This window comes from Aulonocara stuartgranti (assembly GCF_965226115.1).
Source record: "Aulonocara stuartgranti genome assembly, chromosome: 10".
NCBI lineage: Eukaryota > Metazoa > Chordata > Actinopteri > Cichliformes > Cichlidae > Aulonocara > Aulonocara stuartgranti.
This window is the reverse complement of record NC_138946.1, coordinates 27,400,007-27,422,778: the sequence shown is the minus strand read 5'-3', so window position 1 is coordinate 27,422,778 and position 22,772 is coordinate 27,400,007. Positions and strand designations below refer to the sequence as shown.

General features: G+C 41.4%; 2 protein-coding genes across 8 annotated transcripts in view; both read left to right on the top strand.

Moving 5' to 3' along the window:
* srrm3 (serine/arginine repetitive matrix 3) overlaps positions 1-5,737 on the top strand; it is a gene marked incomplete at its 3' end in the record, with an annotated part of 144,868 nt that extends 139,131 nt beyond the window's left edge. For all 7 annotated transcript variants that reach the window (XM_082548596.1, XM_082548598.1, XM_082548600.1 and 4 more), the window contains one exon: positions 3,590-5,737. In XM_082548596.1, coding sequence (XP_082404722.1) covers positions 3,590-3,857 — 268 coding nt within the window. The remainder of the gene's footprint in view (positions 1-3,589) is intronic.
* A 1,726-nt stretch (positions 5,738-7,463) lies between these two features.
* hspb1 (heat shock protein, alpha-crystallin-related, 1) lies at positions 7,464-14,211 on the top strand. The gene is made up of 3 exons (XM_082549521.1): positions 7,464-8,020; positions 12,809-12,872; positions 13,458-14,211. The coding sequence occupies exons 1-3, from the start codon at positions 7,630-7,632 to the stop codon at positions 13,612-13,614; spliced, it is 612 nt and encodes a 203-aa protein (XP_082405647.1). The 5' UTR covers positions 7,464-7,629; the 3' UTR covers positions 13,615-14,211.
* The last annotated feature ends 8,561 nt before the right edge of the window (positions 14,212-22,772 follow it).

Genomic DNA, 22,772 nt, shown 5'->3' with positions numbered 1-22,772 from the left:
ATAAAGTGATCACTGTCCTTTATGTTTGGGTTTTTACTCTGCCATCATGTTTCATTTCCTTTAGAGATGACATACCATGTGTAATAGTTTTGTACTTTCATTTACTGCAATGTCCCTCACTAAACAAGTTTTTATTATTGCCTAACTATAGCACTAGAGAATTGAAATACTGTATGAATTAAAAGCAAACATGCTACCAACAAAAACTACAAATCATATGGTGTTTCTGAGTCATTTCAGTAGAAAGATTGAACTGAAACTGCAAAAAATGTGCCTTATGGTGGTACCTGGGACCAGATACATACAGCTCTGTGTAGACTTACAACTAAAACTGTGAGTACACAAAAGCAGAAATGCAAGTGAAATTGCCTGTTTTGCTTTATAGTAAATTCCACCTTGGTTTGACTTGCCAACATCCAAATATCAGTTTGAGTCTTTATGTATCAAGCCTAGTAATGTTAATGTCTAGTTCATGAAAACAAATGAAAACCTGCAATGACCAGTTGGCAATGTCTGCCCACAGTCCCACTGAGACATGGATAGTGTCTCCCACACCTGAATCAATGAACTTGTGTAAAGTCAAGTTCCAGGAACAGCATAAAGTCTGACACCATCTGAGGATTTGATCCTCGTACCTAAAAGCAGTCAGGGTGCACTGGGTTAACCCTGTAACGCCAAGTGGATCATATTTGATACATTAGTTTTTTACCTTAAAAACCTGACACACACAATCAGATACACACAGTGTTACTGTGAACAAACTGCACGATATAGCAAAAATGACACAAATTGAAACATAAATTATATTATGATATATTATAATCTTATTTTTTGTTATTTGTTAGAAGGTTCAATAAACACTTGAATTTGAATTTTCTGGCAAGTATTTCATGGTTCAGGCTGTAGAGGGTCAACACATGGAAGTCTGTGGGACCCCTCCAAAGATATGCATCCCCAGACCATCACCATCCCACTGCCACACCAGTCATGCTGGATGATGCTGTAAATGTATAACATCTGCCACAGACTCCAGACTGTTTCATGTTTCCACATGTATTCAGTGTGAACCAGCTCTTATCTGTGACGAGAACAGGGCAGCAGTGGGAGGACCTGCCAGTTCTGCTGTTTACAGGTGAAGTCTAGTTGAGCTGCATGATGGTGTACAGTGAGCACAGGTCCCACTAAAGGACATCAGGACCTCTTGCCGCCCTCATAGAGTCTGTTTCTGACAATTTTGTCAGAAACATGCACATAAATAGACCACTGAAGGTCATTTTGTATTGGTCATGCTGCTGGCTCTACAGGCTTGTCCAGCTTTCCTCGTGTAATGGCCTGTATGTCCTTCACACTCTTGAGACTGTACTGTGAGATGCTGCACATATGATCATGCCTTCCTGGAGGAGTTGAAAAGTTATGCTACCTCAATGAGGTGCAGGTACTGTCTCATGCTACCAGTAGTGACAAGGACAGTAGCAAAAAGCATAAATATAGAAAAAACTGTCGGGGGGGATAAGGAAAGAGCATTGGTGTATAGGAAAATTATCCCCTTTTTGGGGGGGGGGGGGGGGGGGATTGCCTTGTTGTTGCCCTTCCAGTCTACTTATTGCTGCTTTTATTTACACCAAAGCAGGTGAAATTGATTCACCATGGTTTATACTTTCTAATTGGACATGTTGACAGCTGAAGTTTGACTGTCTGTTATACTGTGATGATCAAGTCTTCCTTTTGTGAGCAGTGTAAATATGATCCAAGAAAAGTCCTTTATTCAATTTCTCTCTTAAATCCACGTGTTTGCTTAGTGCAAATCATCTACACATAATAATAATGGATTGGATTTATATAGCGCTTTTCAAGGCACCCAAAGCGCTTTACAATACCACTATTCATTCACTCTCACATTCACACACTGGTGGAGCTAAGCTACAGTTGTAGCCACAGCTGCCCTGGGGCCGACTGACAGAAGCGAGGCTGTCATCGGCCCCTCTGGCCAACACCAGTAGGCAAGTAGGGTAAAGTGTCTTGCCCAAGGACACAACGACCAGGACAGAGAGCCCAGGGATCAAACCGGCAACCTTCCAGTTACAGATGCGATTCCCAACCCCCTGAGCCACGGTCGCCCATAAGTTAACTCTGTGTGCTGTACACATTATTTGAAGCCCAGGTACACGGATACCATTACACGGATAGAAGTGTACATCTCAGAAAGTATGTAAATATGAGATCTGAGGATCTGAGCTAGTCACTTAAATTGATAAATGGTTTCAGTTATTGCCCTTATTTTTTTTAATATTGAGTGATTTGTGACTAAAGTGCTTCAATACGAGATATAAAATAAGACGTAAGAATGAGGATGTAAAATGAAAATTAACTGAACTGAGCAAAAGATTTCATTGGTTAAGTTAGTTGTTCCAGTTGTTCTATTCCATTTTGATGAGTCTCTTTAAAACCATGTATTAGACTCATCCACATATTTGTTTCCTGCTTACTTCTTAGATTTCATAATTTATTCTCATATGATCGTTTCATTGTTACCAATAGAAATGCTTTTAGGTGGAGTTAATTATTCAGACAAACGGAAGAAGAAGAAAATCCCCCCTGCAGATGAAATGTGTTTCAGCCTCTCCCTGTGTTACCTCTGCAACCTTCTCGTTCGACTGTAAATAGCCATGGGTGAAATGTGTGTACTTTGTTATCTTTCACTTCAGTCCTTAAAGGTCCCGACACCAGGACAACGGGCTGCTGCTGAACCCGACTGCTGCCGGCTAGTTACCCCGGTAACAGTTGCCGTGCAGCAGGACCCCAATACCGTGACTTCTGAAGTTTGGCTGAGCAGCAAATCATCAGAGCTCCCATGAGTAAACCAGGCTTCCTCCTCTGTCCTTTTTCCGCTTCTTCATCTCTTTCCTGAAACTCACTCCAACTCTAGAGCTGCACCCTGCTGTGTTTCTGCACTAATGTTGTAACACAAAGGATGCAAAGATTAAAGCGCTATCAAGGTTTATTAGAGTGGAAGCCCCCCCTCTTTCCCCCACACACCTTATTGCTCATACTGTTGATTCCCACAGCCAATGTAGAAGACAAAAGCTGGGGTTGAGTTATCTACAGCGCTGCTTGTGAAATGCACCTCATAGCAGCAGGGATACCTTGATAGCGTTTATCTCTCCCTGCACCACTGACTCTTGATTTTTATTTTCTGGGTGTTGCCCTCCACTGAGAAGATGAGGTTCTTTAAGGAACTAACGGCTAATTACTTTACAGGAAGTACTTCCAGGGTGGCTATTAACAAAGCAATCTAAGCTTGAACTTCAACTAAACACTTGCATTTTTCTGCTATGTTTGTGTGTGTGTGTGTGTGTGTGTGTGTGTGTGTGTGTGTGTGTGTGTGTGTGTGTGTGTGGCTGAGAAGCTTCTTTTTAACCCACATAGCTGCTCTCTTTCAGATCCTGTACTAATTACACGTCACCACTCTGAGACCTAACACTGATTGCCTTAATCATGCTTTAACATCAGATTTAACACTCTAACCATAGGAAATAGGACTAGGACATAGGACTAACTGTTCAAACCCTTATTTTTCTTCCTCCTCCAGTGCTCGGAAGCGGCCGATCCCATATTACCGGCCCAGTCCTTCATCTTCCAGCTACGACAGCAGCCCGTCACGATCCAGCCGCAGCTACAGCAGCTACAGCCGCAGCAGAAGTCACAGCAGGAGCCACAGCAGGAGCCGGAGCCAGAGCTGGAGCCGCAGCCACAGCTGGAGTCGCAGCCAAAGCCGGAGCTGGAGTCGCAGCAGGAGCCGCTCCCGCAGCCACCACAGTTATTACAGCCGCAGCAGCTATGACAGCCCGGGGTTCTGATGGCAACCAGCAGAACGAGAATGAAAAAAGGAGAAAAAAGGAAAGAAAAAAAAAAGGGAACAAAAGAAGGAGAAGTGCTGTTAAACCTGCTGCACTCCGGTAGATTCATTACGTATCCTTAGCAAGTCCTCAGCAGAAGCCGCACAGCTGTACAGACCGGGATCCAAACTCCTTCACCATGGACCATTCTATCTCTAACACAGAGCCTGGATCAAAGAGAGGAAAATGTATTTTGATATAGCACAATACCATGATATTGGCAGTCACTGTTCATGTCTTCTCACACATTCAAGGAAAGGTTTTTTCTTTTTTACATGTCTAAAATGAATTGGCTGAGCCCAAAGAACAAATGTATGTTAGCACTTTCCTTCTCATCTTCCACACAGCTACCAAAAATACATTCAATAACAGTTAACAACAGTTATAAGTATATATATATATATATATAGATATATATCAAATATATCCTGAAAAGAGGGGCTGAGTAGAAGACGAAAAGAAGGCAGACACATCGAAATCACACAGCTTACTGTACATTTCAAAGAATCACTTTTTCTCTCATCAGCCCCAAAGACTTCCGGTTCACACAGATCAACAAAAAGAGAACAAAAGAGAAGTCAGAGGATGAATCAGGAAAAGAAATAAAAATAACTTTTTTTTTGTTTTTTTAGGAGAAAACTGTATTGCATAGATTTGTCTGTACAGATGTAAACTCTCTTAAGTTTGGCTTTGTAAACTATGCACTGTATATTCCATATAGTTTGAATAGGTATGTTCAGCATGATGCATCAGGGGACCTGATGGAAATGAGATGTGCCAGCAGGGTGAATCTGCCCTGCCCCTTCCCCCTGACCTTTGCAAACAGAGGTGAATGAAACGGGGAGGGGGGGGGGGGGGGGGCTGTATGTGTTACATACTTTTACTCTCTTCCCTGTTTAAGTAATTACGTTTGTTATGCTAATCATGTGCGAGACTGTGTGAGTGTGTGTATGTGTGTGTGAGTTTGAACCTCCTTTGCAAAGATCAATGAGGTAATGATTTACATGAGCTGCTGTATGGTACCGTACTGCAAAAAGTCTCCATGCACATTTGTGAGTTGATCTCAGCTATTTATGAAACTCGCTGTATTTATTCATTTATTTATTAGGTTATTTATTGTTTAATATATTTATCATTTTGCTGTGAAGCAGTTGGATCATGGTTTGGAGATGGGTTTGCTGCAGATGTGAGAAAAGTACTGTAAAGCTCCAAGTTATGATACAGAATCGGTTTCTTGTTATCAGATCAACAAGCAGTGCACAGATTCACTGCTATGTGTTTAAGGAGCTCTGATTTTTGAGTCGGTTGAACTGAGCATTCACCCACAGTTACTCCCATGACTGCCATTATCGCGTCCCCAGCCGATATAATGACTCATGGTAACGCGGGGCTGCTGTGGCTCTGTCTGTGCCGAGGGAGGAAGATGACTCGGCCTGAAGCAGCCTGAAGAATCAATTACTCTGCTCTACTGTACATTTCCAGTCACTCCATATTTCAATCCCTTGTATAATTGGCCATACAATTCTAGCAGAGGTCTCCCCAGTTGCTGGCTACAAAAGATAATGAGCGATGGCTTGGCAGGCACGGCAGCAGGCTGTGTCTGCACCTCCATGAGGGTGGTTAACAAACAGGTGATACAATCAGGGATCAGCCTAAGTCTTCCTTACCATTCACCCGGTCTCATGACATGCATTTCCAGTGTAACCACACTTATCCCAGCTGTGATGCTCTGCAGCCTGACCATTTATTCCAAGTATAACATTGCCCCTTTGATTCTACAAATCATTCTTTGTATTGTACAAGTTATTATACCTGACAATAAACAGAAACAAATGGGGAAATGATCCAGTTTTTGAGTTCTTCTCTCTGCCTTCAGGTGCAGTCAGCGATAACTTGTTGGTGCTGTGTATGTATCTTCCTACAGATGGCACTGATGAGAACCTTGACCAAAAACATGAAGCCTCTCTCTATTAAGTACTGGGGCTGAGAGGAAGATATGGCTTATTTTAGAGGCAGATCTCACATCCTGTGCTGTAACTTTGAGGGATTAGATTTCTTACACTGAGACCTGAGCTATATTTTCCAGAAATACTTACTTTGCCATATATATCAAATAAATTAACATAACCTCCATTTCCGTCTGAACACTTCCTCGAGATTTCTCAGTTACTATCACTGTTGTAGCTGAACTGTCAGTTTATGTTAGTTTTTTTCTTCTTCTCTGTCTGTGTAACACTGTGAGAGATAGAGGCATGTCCCTGTGACACCTGCTCACTTTGTGTCAGAAGTGTACAGCTCAATAGGACACCTTTCACAGCAGACACTTTAAGTGTCACAGCAGCAAAGTCCACTGGTCGATAGTTATTAAATTAACAGTGGCACACTTCCATCAAGACTGCCAGTAAACTGTGACAATGAGCAGCATGGACCAGACCACGACCAGTAAGACCAACTCAGCTAAATTAGCTGATTTTAATGTTCTAGTATCAGGTAAATGTTAAGAGGTAGGAACGTTTCTGCTGGGTTGTTGTGTGTGCGTGTGTGTGGGGGGGTGAAAAATAATAAAGGACACTCATTTTTCAAGGTTTCGGCATCGGTGCCAGGCTAAAGGTCAGCCATAGAGGAGCTGCGTGAAAAGAGACGTGACGTCATGAGTCAGTTTCAAGTCACCCGCTGTTGTTTAGAGAGCTCTCTCTGAGCAGTGAGCAGGCCTGAGCAGTGAGCTAATAAAAGTGATCAGGACCTGTGACACTTGCTGCTGCGAGCGGACTAAACACAAAGAAACCATGCTACCTAAAGAGTTCCCACAAAGACCGTGGGCCATGGTTGGAAATGATCTGTTCCAGATAGAGACTAAACAGTACCTGGTCATTGTGGATTCTTTCAACTACTTCATGTGGAAAGTAAAAGTCATGATGATTTAGCGGTCATTAAAATGTATTCAGAATTTGGAAACTGGCGATTAATGTCATAAATCATGACATACTACTCCCCCCCTAGATAAACTGCCTTCATAGTTTAAAAATATGTGTACTAGTATTAGTAATACTGGCCGTGTATTTACTTGGTTTTGGATTGATACCAAAATTGCAGTATCACGCGGCACTAACATCCAGTAAACAATGAAAGACTGTCAGGTTAACAGAAGACTTGAGACACTACAGCTTGTTAATTCCCCCTTTGTGACAAAGAAATATGAATAGGCAGGTGTGAACATGGTGGATTTTCCTCCAGTTTTAATCCAGTCAAGTCATTTGGCTTCATGTACCAAACTGATATTCTACTATGTATTTCATTCAGGGCTGAATGGGTTCATAGCGCAACATAGCGTTGTTAAGAATAGCATGTTAGCTTGTAAGTAGACGGACAGAAGCCTCCCAGATTCTTCTGGCTCTTTGAGATGCACAGGGAGAGGAGAAGGGGGTTTACACACAGCACTCAGTGCCTAGGGCAACTGTTACATGGGAGGGTCTTCCTGTTGGATTCCATTCCAGTGCTACTTCCGCTATAAATAGATATTCTAGTGCTTTCGTAAAACATTCTGGAGGCATGAGGTATGGGGCTTGAGTCTGAAGGGAGGGTTCTGTTGATAAGGGGTGGTGTCATTGTGTATAAAAGCTCTCAGCTGAGAGGCAGACAGCACATTAAGAAAACACTTCCAGAGAGGCCAAGGGGCTCTTGATCTGCACACAGCAACACTCCTCTGAAGCTTAGAAGAAATTCCCAGATCATCATGGCTGAGAGACGTATTCCTTTCACCTTGCTCCGCACTCCGAGCTGGGACCCATTTCGTGACTGGCACCAGAGCAGCCGTATCTTTGACCAGACCTTCGGTATGCCCGCCCTGCCCGAGGACATCGCAGCATTTCCCAGCACCCACTGGCCAGGGTACCTGAGGCCATCCATCCTGGCTCCAGAACTAATGACACCGCATGCTCCCTTGATGTATCCAACCCACATGATGGCTCAGCAGGCTCAGGCTCGGGCCCTGTCCCGCCAGCTGAGCAGCGGCATTTCCGAGATCAAGCAGACCCAAGACAGCTGGAAGGTATCGCTGGATGTGAACCACTTCTCACCTGAGGACTTGATGGTAAAGACAAAAGATGGCGTGGTGGAAATCTCGGGTGAGCACTTATTTGATTTCTGTCGCTCTCCTTATTGAATGATTGAAAGGGCATAGTGTTTTATGTCCTGAAACCTAAGGTGTCATTTTCCTGTATGATGTTCCTTGAGTGACACACTTTAGACAGCTGTACTGGTTGATATGCACACTGTCTCACTTTAGTTTTCTTAAGTGCCTCTTTTTCTTCTGTAAAACAAAAACTGATAGAACTGAACAAAGCATGAGGTGGTTACATAGTTACATAACATATTGAGACAATAGAGTAATGTGTTCAGGGACTTGGGAGGGTCAGGGGGTTTTGACTCTAAGCCCACTGGACGCAAAACAAGACACAGTTCAAAATGTGGGAGTTGACTTTTAAAGACGCTCAGGCATGAAAACAATGTTAAAACAGCCTCACTGTCCATCCAGGACGGGCAGGAGCAAAGCAGACCTGAAGAAAGTGTGGAACTGATCAGATAGCAGCTTAGTTCTCTGAAGCCCTGGGCTCTCTTTTCTCTGAGTGAATCTCAGCCTCACTGCCTGCTATTTCACAAAGGATCCCATTCTCAGAGCTGGGGATTTAGCTGCAGCTTAGCCAGTATGTCCACTACTTTAAAAGGACTGCTGGATCTTGTCCAGGTCCAGTGTTCAGTCCCCGACTGTACCCAACATCTCCCAGCTCAGAGACTGAACCTCATCAGAAACACCAAGATAAACAAAGCACGAAATTCAATCCAAGTGGAATTTGCCACCCCATGTTCCACCCCATGTATCACCAGTGACCCAGGATGATATTTTAAACACAACAGTGTAATGAAGAGTTTTGTAAACACACCAAAGTGCAACCTCTCCACAGCTGTCGGTCAAAACTAATGACCCTTCGTTTAGCTGTTGAAAAAGTGTGTGTTACACAATCAATTTGGTCCAGTTGAAAAGCGGACAGCTCTCTCTGGACCGCAACCTTTATCGGTTCGTTGTAACAACAAACATATTACTGTATTCAGAGGCAGAATGAAGGGCAGCAACTTCATAGCAGGGCATCTGAGATACAAGAGGCTGATTAAGTCTGGTGAGGTGTGGTTCAGTAGCACTGAACTGCATGAGTTTTAGAGTTAACATAACATACAGGGAGTGCAGAATTATTAGGCAAGTTGTATTTTTGAGGAATAATTTTATTATTGCACAACAACCATGTTCTCAATGAACCCAAAAAACTCATTAATATCAAAGCTGAATGTTTTTGGAAGTAGTTTTTAGTTTGTTTTTGGTTTTAGCTATTTTAGGGGGATATCTGTGTGTGCAAGTGACTATTACTGTGCATAATTATTAGGCAACTCAACAAAAAACAAATATATACCCATTTCAATTATTTATTTTTACCAGTGAAACCAATATAACATCTCCACATTCACAAATATACATTTCTGACATTCAAAAACAAAACAAAAACAAATCAGCGACCAATATAGCCACCTTTCTTTGCAAGGACACTCAAAAGCCTGCCATCCATGGATTCTGTCAGTGTTTTGATCTGTTCACCATCAACATTGCGTGCAGCAACAACCACAGCCTCCCAGACACTGTTCAGAGAGGTGTACTGTTTTCCCTCCTTGTAAATCTCACATTTGATGATGGACCACAGGTTCTCAATGGGGTTCAGATCAGGTGAACAAGGTGGCCATGTCATTAGTTTTTCTTCTTTTATACCCTTTCTTGCCAGCCACGCTGTGGAGTACTTGGACGCGTGTGATGGAGCATTGTCCTGCATGAAAATCATGTTTTTCTTGAAGGATGCAGACTTCTTCCTGTACCACTGCTTGAAGAAGGTGTCTTCCAGAAACTGGCAGTAGGACTGGGAGTTGAGCTTGACTCCATCCTCAACCTGAAAAGGCCCCACAAGCTCATCTTTGATGATACCAGCCCAAACCAGTACTCCACCTCCACCTTGCTGGCGTCTGAGTCGGACTGGAGCTCTCTGCCCTTTACCAATCCAGCCACGGGCCCATCCATCTGGCCCATCAAGACTCACTCTCATTTCATCAGTCCATAAAACCTTAGAAAAACCAGTCTTGAGATATTTCTTGGCCCAGTCTTGACGTTTCAGCTTGTGTGTCTTGTTCAGTGGTGGTCGTCTTTCAGCCTTTCTTACCTTGGCCATGTCTCTGAGTATTGCACACCTTGTGCTTTTGGGCACTCCAGTGATGTTGCAGCTCTGAAATATGGCCAAACTGGTGGCAAGTGGCATCTTGGCAGCTGCACACTTGACTTTTCTCAGTTCATGGGCAGTTATTTTGCGCCTTAGTTTTTCCACACGCTTCTTGCGACCCTGTTGACTATTTTGAATGAAACGTTTGATTGTTCGATGATCACGCTTCAGAAGCTTTGCAAATTTGAGACTGCTGCATCCCTCTGCAAGATATCTCACTATTTTTGACTTTTCTGAGCCTGTCAAGTCCTTCTTTTGATCCATTTTGCCAAAGGAAAGGAAGTTGCCTAATAATTATGCACACCTGATATAGGGTGTTGATGTCATTAGACCACACCCCTTCTCATTACAAAGATGCACATCACCTAATATGCTTAATAGGTAGTAGGCTTTCGAGCCTATACAGCTTGGAGTAAGACAACATGCATGAAGAGGATGATGTGGACAAAATACTCATTTGCCTAATAATTCTGCACTCCCTGTATATGCAAATTAAAACTCTGAAAAAATCATTTATGAAACATTTTAGAAATCTATGAATACATGTATGTATATCCTTAGTGCTTTACAGCTTTTCTTGATTGCTGTCATGCAGCAGACAACTCACACAAGCCTAACAGACGCACTGATGGTCAAAGTGACACATTTTGTTTATGCCTCCAAAAGCTAATTTTGCCTTCAAAACAACACAATTTGCAAACAAGTATATGAGCTTTTCTAATCAATCATTGCCCGCCAGCTGAGCAGCGGACAACAAAATACAAAATGCAGTGCTTAGTGGGATCAAGAATCAAAAATGCTTTGATGCAAACTGGCTGAAAACTGAGATACTGTACATATTACAGAAAATACATATATTCAAAATGAATACAGTAAACCAAAATAAAATCTATTACAGTATAAGAAACAGCCACTATTGATACTCAGTCCCTTCTGTCTTGACGAGTTGGCCACAAGGCTTCATCCACATCAGACTCAAAATTCTTTCTTACAATACACCGAGGAAAAAAACACAAACATAAAAAAAAAAAACTTCTTTCATGCCGTATCCAACCTTGACAGTCCTTCTCACCTATTTCTTGGGCTGCAGCAGTCATTGCATTCAGAAAGGGTATCTGCTCATAGGGATGGTGATAATAAACTCCTCTAACGGATTCACAAAAAAAAATGGGGCACATGCTAGGAGGAAATGCATCATTATATGTGGGTGTATTGTAAACCACTCATTGGTGCAACGCCACATTATCCTAGATAATGGCGAAGAGCGGCATGACAGTCCTCAACAGCCCTCTCTCCTCAGGCTGGATCAGCCTCTCATGAAGTGTATTCAGGAATGTTATGAGTCGTTCGGTGTTGGATGGGTGAATGGTGGGGATATAGCATAGGACACCATCACTGGAGATGGCAGCACACGTGGGTATGTTGGCACCCCTCTGTCCTGGAACTCTGAAAGTGGCCCTGTATCCAGTGAGGTTCCTTCCACAGCTCCTGACTTTACAGGAGCCGACTTCATCAGCATAAATGAAGACATGATGTGCTCCCTCAGCTTCAAGCTACATTCTTCTCTAAGTAAAAGCAAAATTACAATGAAAAGTGACTCCAGTTGACTCTAACTGCATGATATGACAAGGTATTACAGCATCTGGCCTCCTTCACAACTTCTGAGTTCCTTTGAAATGGAACTCTGTAGAGCTGCTTCATGGCCATATGGTTGCTTTTTAAGACATGGTTAATGGTGTTCAGGCCCACGTTGTTGAGGTTCCTGATCTGCAATCACTGCTGCCCTGATTACGCAAATCAGGGCAGCAGTGACAATTGTCACTCTTCCACCAGAGAACGGCAGTTCTATAAAGAATACATGTAATGGGTTTGAGGAAACAATTACATGAAGTATATTGCTGAAGATATTACTGCACAGCAACATTACAGTGTTTCTGTTTAAACCGGTTGTACTCTTTGTCCAGCCTCTTTAAGTGAAAAGCCATGAATGCCTTTCCAACTACACCTCCACCTCACACACAGACGTCTCTTCCTTGGACCCCTCTACCAGTTACTCACTCTCATCTGCCTTAGACCTCCTCCATCCATGCTAGTAAAGAACAACACAGGTGTGCACCTTTGAAGGCCTGCAGACAGAAATAAACTAAACCAACTTGGGAAAAAAAAAACCCTCAACAACCATTCATCTCCAGGTTTAGTTATCACAGCCCAGTTTTAAAAATAGAAACAGAATGCTTATTATTAACTTTCAGAGGTGATGGAAGATGCCTGTAGTCTTTGTGCTAAGCATAAGAGCAATCTCTGGATCACATAAATAAATGCTTTGAAAAAGCACAAAGTCCAAATCAAACCAGACAGCTGGACTCCATAAAAGTAACTGTGCACCAGTAAGAAATACTTTATACAATCCAATTTATTATTTTCATTAGGTGCTAAAGTAGAGTGCATAAATTAAGGCTTAGATTAGTGGAATGAAGTCTGTATGCACTGTTCCGCCCAACAGGTTTATTTTACTATGGTAAACAAGATGTCTTCTTGCACTGCTCCTTATAGCAAAAATATCTTTCAGTCTAGCTTAAAGTACATTGTCTGTGTCCACAGGTAAGCACGAGGAGAGGAAAGATGAGCATGGTTTTGTGTCCAGAAGTTTCACCAGGAAGTACACGTGAGTTTGTCTTTACTTGAGAAAGAATAGAAAGGAATCTTGATTTACTCTTGATCACTTCCTGCCATTAATCAAACTAATTTAAGGAAGATGTGGCCCATGCAGTATGTCAACTACTCACTTGAAGACTTTAGGTTTTAGAAGTACAAATTTTATTGTGGCTGACTGTTATTGCCTTTGGTGTTCGTCCTCTAAATTGGATTTGATTTATTCATAAGTGTGATTAATTTTTCTAAAATCGTGACTCTGATACTGTGAGTCTCTTTAGTTCATGGGCTGATCTGTTCTGGCTGGCGGGCTGCTGATAGCTAAATTTCATGCTCTGAAAAGTAGCAGCAGCCTTCAAGCGGTTCATCCCTTCTTGAGTCTTGGTAGACTTTAGCTTCATAGGGCTCTGCTGCCATCTAGGGGCCATAGAGTAACACACACTAAGCTGCAACTGAACTTTACTCGTTTTACTAAACGCTTTGGTCCTGTTAGTTTTTGACTAAATTGTAGCACTGATCCTTTTCTCACTAAGAAGCAAGGTTTTGTTTTGTTTTCTTCTGATTTCTGACCTAATTGTGTCGTATTCCTCCCTCGCAGCCTCCCCCCTTCAGCTGATGTTGAGAAGGTGACCTCTGCCCTTTCTCCTGAAGGCGTGCTGACCGTGGAGGCTCCTTTGATCAAACCGGCCATTGAGCACTCAGAAACCACGATACCCGTCAATGTCGAAAGCAACGGCGGTGTGGTGAAGAAGTAGTAAGAAAATGGGCACCATTTCCTTCCACCTGTCCTCCTCCACATACACACATTCAAATAGATGTGTGTATGTGTGTGTGTGGGAGGAGGAGGAAAAGGACGGGGGATATTCCGCTTGTAGTGAGGAAAAGCATCAGCTTACCGCTCTTCATAAACAGAGCTCGTTCACATGCCAAGCAGAGGAGAGCGAAGGATTGCCCTAGCTCTTCCCTCTCAACTCCATCTCTGGTAATGAGCCTACCCCAGCACAGCACACTGTGTAAACGTATCTGCACCAGTGCCATGTGCGTGCTCTTTCTGCTGTAATTACACTCTTCATCTGAATACGCAGCTTAGCTCAGCTCTCAGCTTCTTGTTTCTTTTTCTCCCCCCCCCCCCACACCCCTTTATGCTGCCTCTTCAAACATCGAAACAGAATGGAATAGCAGCAAATGTGACAATTATTGGAGGCAGAATGCCTCCAATAATGCACATACTAATCCACATACACACCAAAGCTTTGAGTAAAGAAAGAGGACTGTTTGTGATCTTGCTGTTGTGTGGACTGAAACAGACTGATTAAAGCCATGCAAACAGGAAATAAAAAACACCCAACATATAGAGTCTCTGCTGTTCATTTGTGTTTGAGTTTGTGTTGCTGTTGTGATACCTGATGCCAAACGGTTCATCCTGTGGTCACCAGTAAATGATAAATGGCCTGTATAGCGCTTTACTTAGTCCCTAAGGACCCCAAAGCATTTTACACTGGATTCAGTCATTCACCCAGTCACACACACATTCACACACATTCACACACTGGTGATGGCAAGCTACATTGTAGCCACAGCTGCCCTACAAAGGACTGTAACAATTTGATATTTAACAATAGCGCCCCCATGTGACCGTCTGATCCCTCCACACAGTAACACAGTGGACCAGGTTTCATTAAAATTGTAACACATTTTAGGTGAATAAAACATTACTTCAGCTTTTTTTTTGTAGAGTACCCCCATTAGGTCAGTCACTGAAAGATTTAAATTGATAAGGACTTAGTATATTATTCATAATCTGCAGACTGTGACGATATATAAAATTCTTTTTTTTTAATGAATCACAGTAAAGTGAACTTCAGCAGACAGCACCCATATGCCCATATGTATGGAGTCAGAGTAAAAGTGATGTTGCTGTGACCTAGGTGTTATATTTACAGAGAAACGTAGCCATCTTTTTAGCTGTGCATCTGCACTGAAATGTGTCTTAATTCCCAAATTGCATAATTCCATCATACAAAAGTCTCTAATGAATAATTTATTGCCAAATGGATATATAATTGATGGAGATTTGCTCTGTTCTGTTGACTGAACAAGGTCATTTATAACCATTGCACCAGGCTTGTATCCTGCTGTGAAATGAAAATTTACCGAGCCCCCTGAAGTCAAAAAGGCAGTCAGGCATGAAGCTGCATCCATACAGGAAGAAATTCATGTAACGTGCTGACCAGATACCATTGAAAACACTGGTAATGTGAAGTAGACGGGACACTAGATACATTTCATTTAGCTTCATTTAGCTTCATTTAGCTTCAACCCTCCAACGCATAGTGAGAGCTGCAGAGAGGATCATTGGTGTCTCTCTCCCCTCCCTCCAGGACATTTACAGCACCCGTCTCACTAAAAAAGCCCTTTGCATAGCGGCTGATCCCACGCACCCAATGCAAAGCTTCTTCAAGCTGCTGCCGTCAGGGAGGAGACTGTGGAGTCCCCAGGCCAGGACCAGCAGACTGAAGGACAGCTTCATCCATCAGGCTGTCAGGAAGCTAAACTCCCTCCCGATTCTGCCCCCCTCTCCCCTCTTCTCCACCACGGTCTCACTGAACTCTGTCACACACACACACACACTCACTCTCTGACGCACTCACTGGCCTGCTCCAGTCACTTTGTGGAGCATTGGACTGCCATTACCTCATAAGACTTTGCTGTTACACTATCTCTTACCGTACACTACTAAATCTCCATTTGCACTATTTGCCTATTTTGCACCACTATGCCTTCTTACTTGAATATTGTATATTGTATATTGCATAGCTTTTTTTTGTTATACGTAAAATTGTATTGTATTTATTTAAATTTTTACTTTTTAATTATTTTATTTGCATTTTTCTAATCACTAGGGTTTGAGAGTAACGCAATTTCTATTCTGTGTATGTCCTGTACATGTGGCAGAATTGACAAATAAAGTTGACTTGACTTGACTTGACTTCATAGGCTAATTGCTTACATACAAGTAAAACTTGGCCAACAGAAATGGAAACCAGAACGTATCCCATAGTCCGTGAGTATTTGGACGTTGGCACAGTTGTATTTTTACCCCTGTAGATCACCACTGTGGGGTTTTAAATCAATCAAGATGTGATTGAACTGCAGACTTTTAGCTAGCTTTAATAAAAATAAATAAATGAATGAATAAACTGTAAATATTAATATGGACCTGAATATATTTATAGTGTTTAAATCATAGTATTTGGTGATTGTGATCATGCCATAGTTAACTTTGAAAAACAGATTTTCTTTGACTGCTACAAACAGATTAGTACAGCCACTTCACAGCAAGAAGATTATGATCAGAAACCTGAAACGCTTATTCACTTCTTAAACACTGACAGACAAGCAGTTTATATCTGGTCCCAGAATAGTTTTTGAACAGCTGTGCAAAACCCCACAAATATTAATTATATTACATCAATTAAAAGTGTACTGAATTGACTTTAAGGTTAGTTTGCAGCTTAAATACCTCAATTTAAATATTTACAATTTATATAGAATTTAATTTTCTGATAAATCACATTTCATCACAATTTTGAGAGTCTCTGATTTGCATCCATTGTTCTTATATCTCCTCTCCCCGTGACATTGCCATATATGATGTGATTTGGGGTGAGACACCTTCAGCAAAACCAGTGAGAAAAGTGTCCAAATATGTGATAGAGAAGATTTAAATCACACTACATCTTAAGGGTGTAGACTCGGACATTATCTAAACAGGAAAACTGACACAGCCAGGAGTTTGGAAAAGTGTTCGCTGATGGGCTGCTTCCACTACCAGTCTTACATGCAGTTGTGTTAATGCTCATCTCTTTCCACTTGACTGTGAGTCAATGCAGAGTGAATGAAAGCTGCAGCACTACAACTAGTGACGTACAGAGTATCTAGCGGTTTTCATCACTTCTTTTTCTTCCTCCCTGTCACCTTCCAGTCATCCATGTTGTATGCAAGCTCACTAATGCACATACTAACCCAACTCTTAACTCCAAAGCTGCAGGGGATATCTATTTATAGAACACTGTGCTATGCACTAAGCCTCCAGCGTGCTGTATAATTACACAGATTTGACATCAGACATGAACTGATGTTTCTTTTTCCTATGCTATGGACACCTGCTTATCAGCTGTCTTAATCTTGTAAACTATTTCTATTTATGTTTTCTATATATTTGCATATATCCTCTTTGTATGCAGCAACATATGTCTTTGTATCTGCTACACAATGTTCTTCAACCCACTGAGTATTGCAACTTTCCCCTTCCCCGATTCACCATTTCCTTCCATTTTAAAAAAGGCTGAAATTATCCATCAATCCAGGAGCTATCCAGTTTTTCAACCAGGATAGTGCCCTATGCGAGGATATGAAGAGCTGTTAGCTTCAGGGCCGCTGACTGGACTGACAGGCTGGAGAGGGGACAGAGATGTTATTATATAATGTGTATGACACACATACTGTAAACATATTCAGTGGAGAATCTGTGCAACAAATATTACCAGAACTGTATTTCTGAATACTAACATAGTTTCTGTTAAATGCAGATGCTAGCTCTCTATAAGCCTTCCGCTCCGATAATTAATCTCACCTTATTTGTCCTGACTCCTTCCCCTCACCTCTAACCCAGTCACAGCAGACGGCTCTTCCCCCCTAAGCCTGGTTCTAGTTCTAGGTTTCTTCCTGTTGGAAGGGAGTTTTACTTTTCCACTGTAGCCAAGTACTTGCTTATATGGGATCATCTGATTGTTGGGTTTTTCTTTGTAGTATTATAGGGTCTATTACAAAGTGTCTTGAAGTAATTGTTCTTGTGATTTGGGGCTATATAAATAAAACTGAGATGAGGTGAAATGACCATGTTTGAGGTGCAGCACCCTATTTGTGACCATTTTCACCCAGTGACATCCAGCAATCCCTGTAGACAATAGCATAAAGTCAGCATAAAGTGTAGAATTGAATCTAAGCAGCTTCATCAACTTAAACAAAAAATTATTGTCTGCTACCTTTGATCTAACTGGCCACAAGTATCACAGCCTGCTCTGTACCAGTTCAGCATAGGGCATTGAACTGCCTTGTACTATATTTTCATGCAACTTTTGAATACAACACAAGATTAGTATACTTTGATTGCAGGCTGTTTCACAAAAACATAACTTAAGATAATGTTACATTTATGCTCACTTCTCTTCTGAAACTCAACTTTATTTAGATGTGTAGCATGAACACATCACAGGAATGAAAAGGAAAAGGGGAAGCATTTAGGTTTGGGATGTCATTTTCTTTTTACTAAGGAAGTATGTTCAGGCAGTTACTAGAAGTCTGACTGTCAGACTGCGACACAGTCAAAATGAACTGATTCTGCTGTAAAATGCATGACTATTGAGGTTTTTCCTTTCGTTAATACTGCCATTTAGTTGTGTAAATGTGCATGTTAGAAGTGTGTAGAGGTTTTGTGTTTTTAGATAATCTGTGTAGAGTTTTAGATCCCTCAGTTGAGTGAGTGGTACTGGCTGGGCAATTGGAGGGAAATTGATGGCCCTAAAGCCAGTCTCTACCAGATGCAGGAGAGAAAGTGGTGGTTTTTCGTTTTTGAGAAGTACTGGTCTCATCAAGAGGATCTGAGGATTCAGGAGTGATGGATGGTTAATGGCCAGGAGATGGCAGTAATGCAACAGTTTTGGATGCAAGCTGCCATTAAGCTTGACTGAAGAAGAAGATGCAGGAGAGAGGAGAGGTGAGCTGTGTCACCAGAGCCATGTTATGTTGAGTTTTGTTAATTGAATTGATTTGGGGGAAGTTTTGTTAAGTTAAACATTAAATTAAGTTCACTGTAAATAAATTGCTCACCTCTGAAAACCTGAAATGTCTGCATAGTCTGCTTCTCTACCACCTTCCTTGACGTTCGTGCCTGACTACCTCACAGTGGTTACCAAGCATCACTGTTGCTGTTGTCTGTAGCCATCAGCCTCCAGGAACCACACACATCTGGTTAAAGAATATTTAAAAAAAAAAAAAAAGAATATTCATTTTTCCAGTGGTTGCTAGATAATCATGTGATCAGTCATTGATCCTACATTGTCACCATGACTGCATGAAAACATTAACATGATGTGGTTAGTGGTCCATTCTGGTACATTTTAAGCCCTGGTTAGAGCCATCCTTTATAACAAAAAGCCTCTACTTGTTACTGTTAGAAGTGCTGCTAACTATGCTAAAATGTAAATGCTAAGCACATGAGTTTACTATTTTAATATTGTTAGTGTGTGAATATTATTTTAGTAGTAATACAGCTGGATATCATACAGTGGGTAGAATATTTAGAGAAAACAAAGTTTAAACTGGACGAGGAAAAAAAAAGACAAGCACCAATAGGTCACTGGCAGAATTTTTACTGTAGCTTACCAAACCTATAAGACATCAGCTTCATACAACCTACACTAAAAAGGCTGATGACGATAACTCAGTCAGTTATCATCATCACAGATGTGGCCTAATACAATGAGTTCATTATTAAGGCGTACACACTGATATGTTATTATAATAGACATATGGACCAAAGTCCAGCATTGATAAGATACAATCAAGAGTAGCACCCATGGATCACTGTAGGGTTTGGCAGCAATAAATTACTCACAACATGAATATTAGATTTACTGTAGGCCAGCATTAACAGCATAAATCATAAATATTCATGTCAAACAACTTTTCATCTTTTAAATAGCGTAGATCAGTGGTATTAGTGTAACAGCTTTGTCTTTGTAGAGTAAAAAATAAGCATCTAGACTAGTAAAATTTTGGCTCCTCCAATATCTGAGAAAATCTCTGACATAATCTTGAAAAAGAAACCAGTTCATTGCTCCTTTGTGTAGATCATGACAAGACGGGTATATAAATCATTTAATTGGGATGAAGAGTACAATAAAACTCACTCTGCACCCAGCAGTAGTCGTTTCATGCTCTAAATCTAATGTGCATTTCAGCAACAGAAAAAAAACCCCAGACTTGGTTAATGATGATCTACTAAATGAATGATCTTGTCATCAGGTGTGTGGACCTCAGATTAGTGCACTGATGAACAGATGTGGTGCTTTTTCTTCTCCATAGCAACAGTGTAGGATTTTGCCAGTGTTGATTGCCTTCTGACAAATTAACACTCACCAGCTGTTTCCAATAATTACCTCTCCCTCCCTACCCGACTGAAGATGTTAATTTGACAAATTGCCATTCTTGATTAGCACTGCTTCCCACACAGACATCGTTGGATTAATGATTAGAGTCTTTTGCAGAGACAGAAGACAGAGAAAGAATGTGATGTTCCAGCCAACTTACCTGCAGGGGGAAAAAAATCCTGGACACAACAATGTTGCATAAATGAGCAGTTTTCTTGTTCACTCAGTGCTTTCTGAATGATTAGAAACTTATACTGACATTGGCATTATGTGTACCAATGTCTGTGGTCTTCTGCTCTTATCAGAATCAGAGAGACTTTATTTATCCCCAAGGGGCAATTAAGATACAACAGAGCAGCATGACGTTAAAGATAAGGACAGGGCATAAACGGGCAATAAGAATGAGATAATAAATACACAGAATGTACAGTATATACAGTTTTAAAATTAAAGTGACTGAATAAGTAAATAAGTAACTGTAAGTGAATAAATTGAATAAAGTGTCTGCAGTATAAAAAAAAAAAAAAAAAAAAAGAGTATAAAGTAGTTTATGTTTATGGATGTGGGAAATATCAACCACCACTATCTCTTGTTGGTTGGGACAGCAGCTTGTCTGTCTAGACCTCTAACAGAAGATCTCCCATCGGGACTTGGGGACGTCTAGTCCATATGGATGTTTTTGTAAACTATCCCAGCCACTTCGTAGTATTTCTCATTGTATGCTGTCACAGCTTGAAGGGCCTGTTCTTGTGGTGCCATGATCAGAGCCTCTGCTTCGTCCTTTAAGCGGCCTTTTTAGCCACTGGTAGCATATCTTGATATCTTCTCTTCCTCTGTGTTGATGGCACCTCCTAAGCAGAAGCTTAATTGTGTATGTTGGTTCCCTTTTTTCATCACTGTCTATCTTCACCTGCCCGAGGCATTCTTGAAGTAGCTCATCTCGTGGGGCTATCTTCCTGATGTGTTCTGAATGCTCCATTGTCATCCTGGACTTTGGTTCTAAAACTAACCCTCACTTTTTCTTTTTCCATTGCTCATAGAGCCTCAGGGTGCTGGACTTTGGATATAGACCTCTGTGCATTGTGAGGAGGTTTTGTATCTTGAAATCAGTGGCATCCATGTGGATGGCCGGCCATTCTGTGGCCGGATTATTTTTCCAGCTGGGTAACTGATGACTATTAGGGCCTGTGTTTTAATGGCTTGCATCTTTTTCCTACTGTTCAGCTAGCCTTTCAGCACCCGTATCTGGAAGTATCTGGCTGTGACTGACCTTCGTGCATCTTTATCATGATTCTCAGTGGCCTGTGGGATAGCCAAGTACTTTTGGCTCTCCTGCACATCTGCTATTCTCCCTTCTCACAACTCCACCCCTTCAGTCCAGATCACCTTCCCTCTCTTTTCAACCATTTAACCACACATATCCAGTCCAAATGAAATCCCAATGTCCTCGCTGTAGATCCTGTAGATATGTGTGTATGTGAGTCTATACTCTGGATTATTTGCAGGTCTGATTAGCATGAATTGTCTTTATCTGTAAAATAACTGGATTGATTGGTACAGTTCACATTAGATATCTGTAGTGAACCTAGACAAACACTGAGCAACATGGACTATATCACAAAAAGCCTAAAATCCAAAACAAGTAAATTTGAGAACCTTGAGAACCCAGCCTATAATTGAGGTGTCTCATTGCAGACACACCAACGTCTGTATAAAATCAGACGTTGGTGTGTCTGGGGGGAGACTTCTGCTATGCTGTGTTGTGTTTCAACCAGGATCAGTACCAGTACATCAAATACATTCTTGGAGCTGTATTCTCAGATATGTGTGGGCTACTGCATTATGTAATTTTGTAAAGATGCTGAAGTTTGAAGAGTCATTCATTAATATTATAGGCATATAGGCATCCTCAGAAATTTTCAGAGATATTCTTAAGAGTTTAGAACAAGATGCAACCAGCATCTTGTTCTAAGTTTTCAACTTTACCGTATTTAAGTGTTGACATTCTAATGACAGCAACATTGGCTAGGAAAGTGGTGCTCCAAAAGCTGAACTGCTTTCAATTAAAAGCAATGATAATGTAGCAGGAAAGTGCTGTGCACTGAGGACCATGGGTGCTGTCAACACTTGGCTGTATAGGAAGAAAACCAAAAAACCAATGAAAAAAGACCTCTAGAGACAGGCCCTGTAAATTCATCTGTCATTCTTCTTCTGCTTGTGTAATTCAGGGTTGCTGAATGGAAAATGAAGGTAACGCTAGAGTGGCCAAAACTGCAGCCACTTGAGGCTGGCTCTAGGAGAGAGTCAATCAGCATAGTTCCAAGTTAAAATGGCCAATTTAACAACAGTTATTCAGCTGGAGCTGGTAGCCGTTTGCTAGGTGTCCGCTCTGCTAGTGATTATTAATTTCTGGCTCTCTTCCACAGTGTGTCTTTTATCCTGTCTCCTTCCCCTTAAGATCCCAACCAGTCCCGGCAGATGGCTGCCTGTCTCTGAGCCTGGTTCTGATGGAGGTTTCTTCCTGTTAAAAGGGAGTTTTTCCTCCCAACTGTCGCTTGTTGGGGTTTTCTCTGTATTTTTGTAGGGTTTTGAAGCAAAAGTTATCGTGATTTGGCGCTATTTAAATGAAACTGAATTAAATTTTGGCTCAAAAAAAAAAAACCAAAAAAAAAAACCAACCATTCTCTGTGAACTAATTT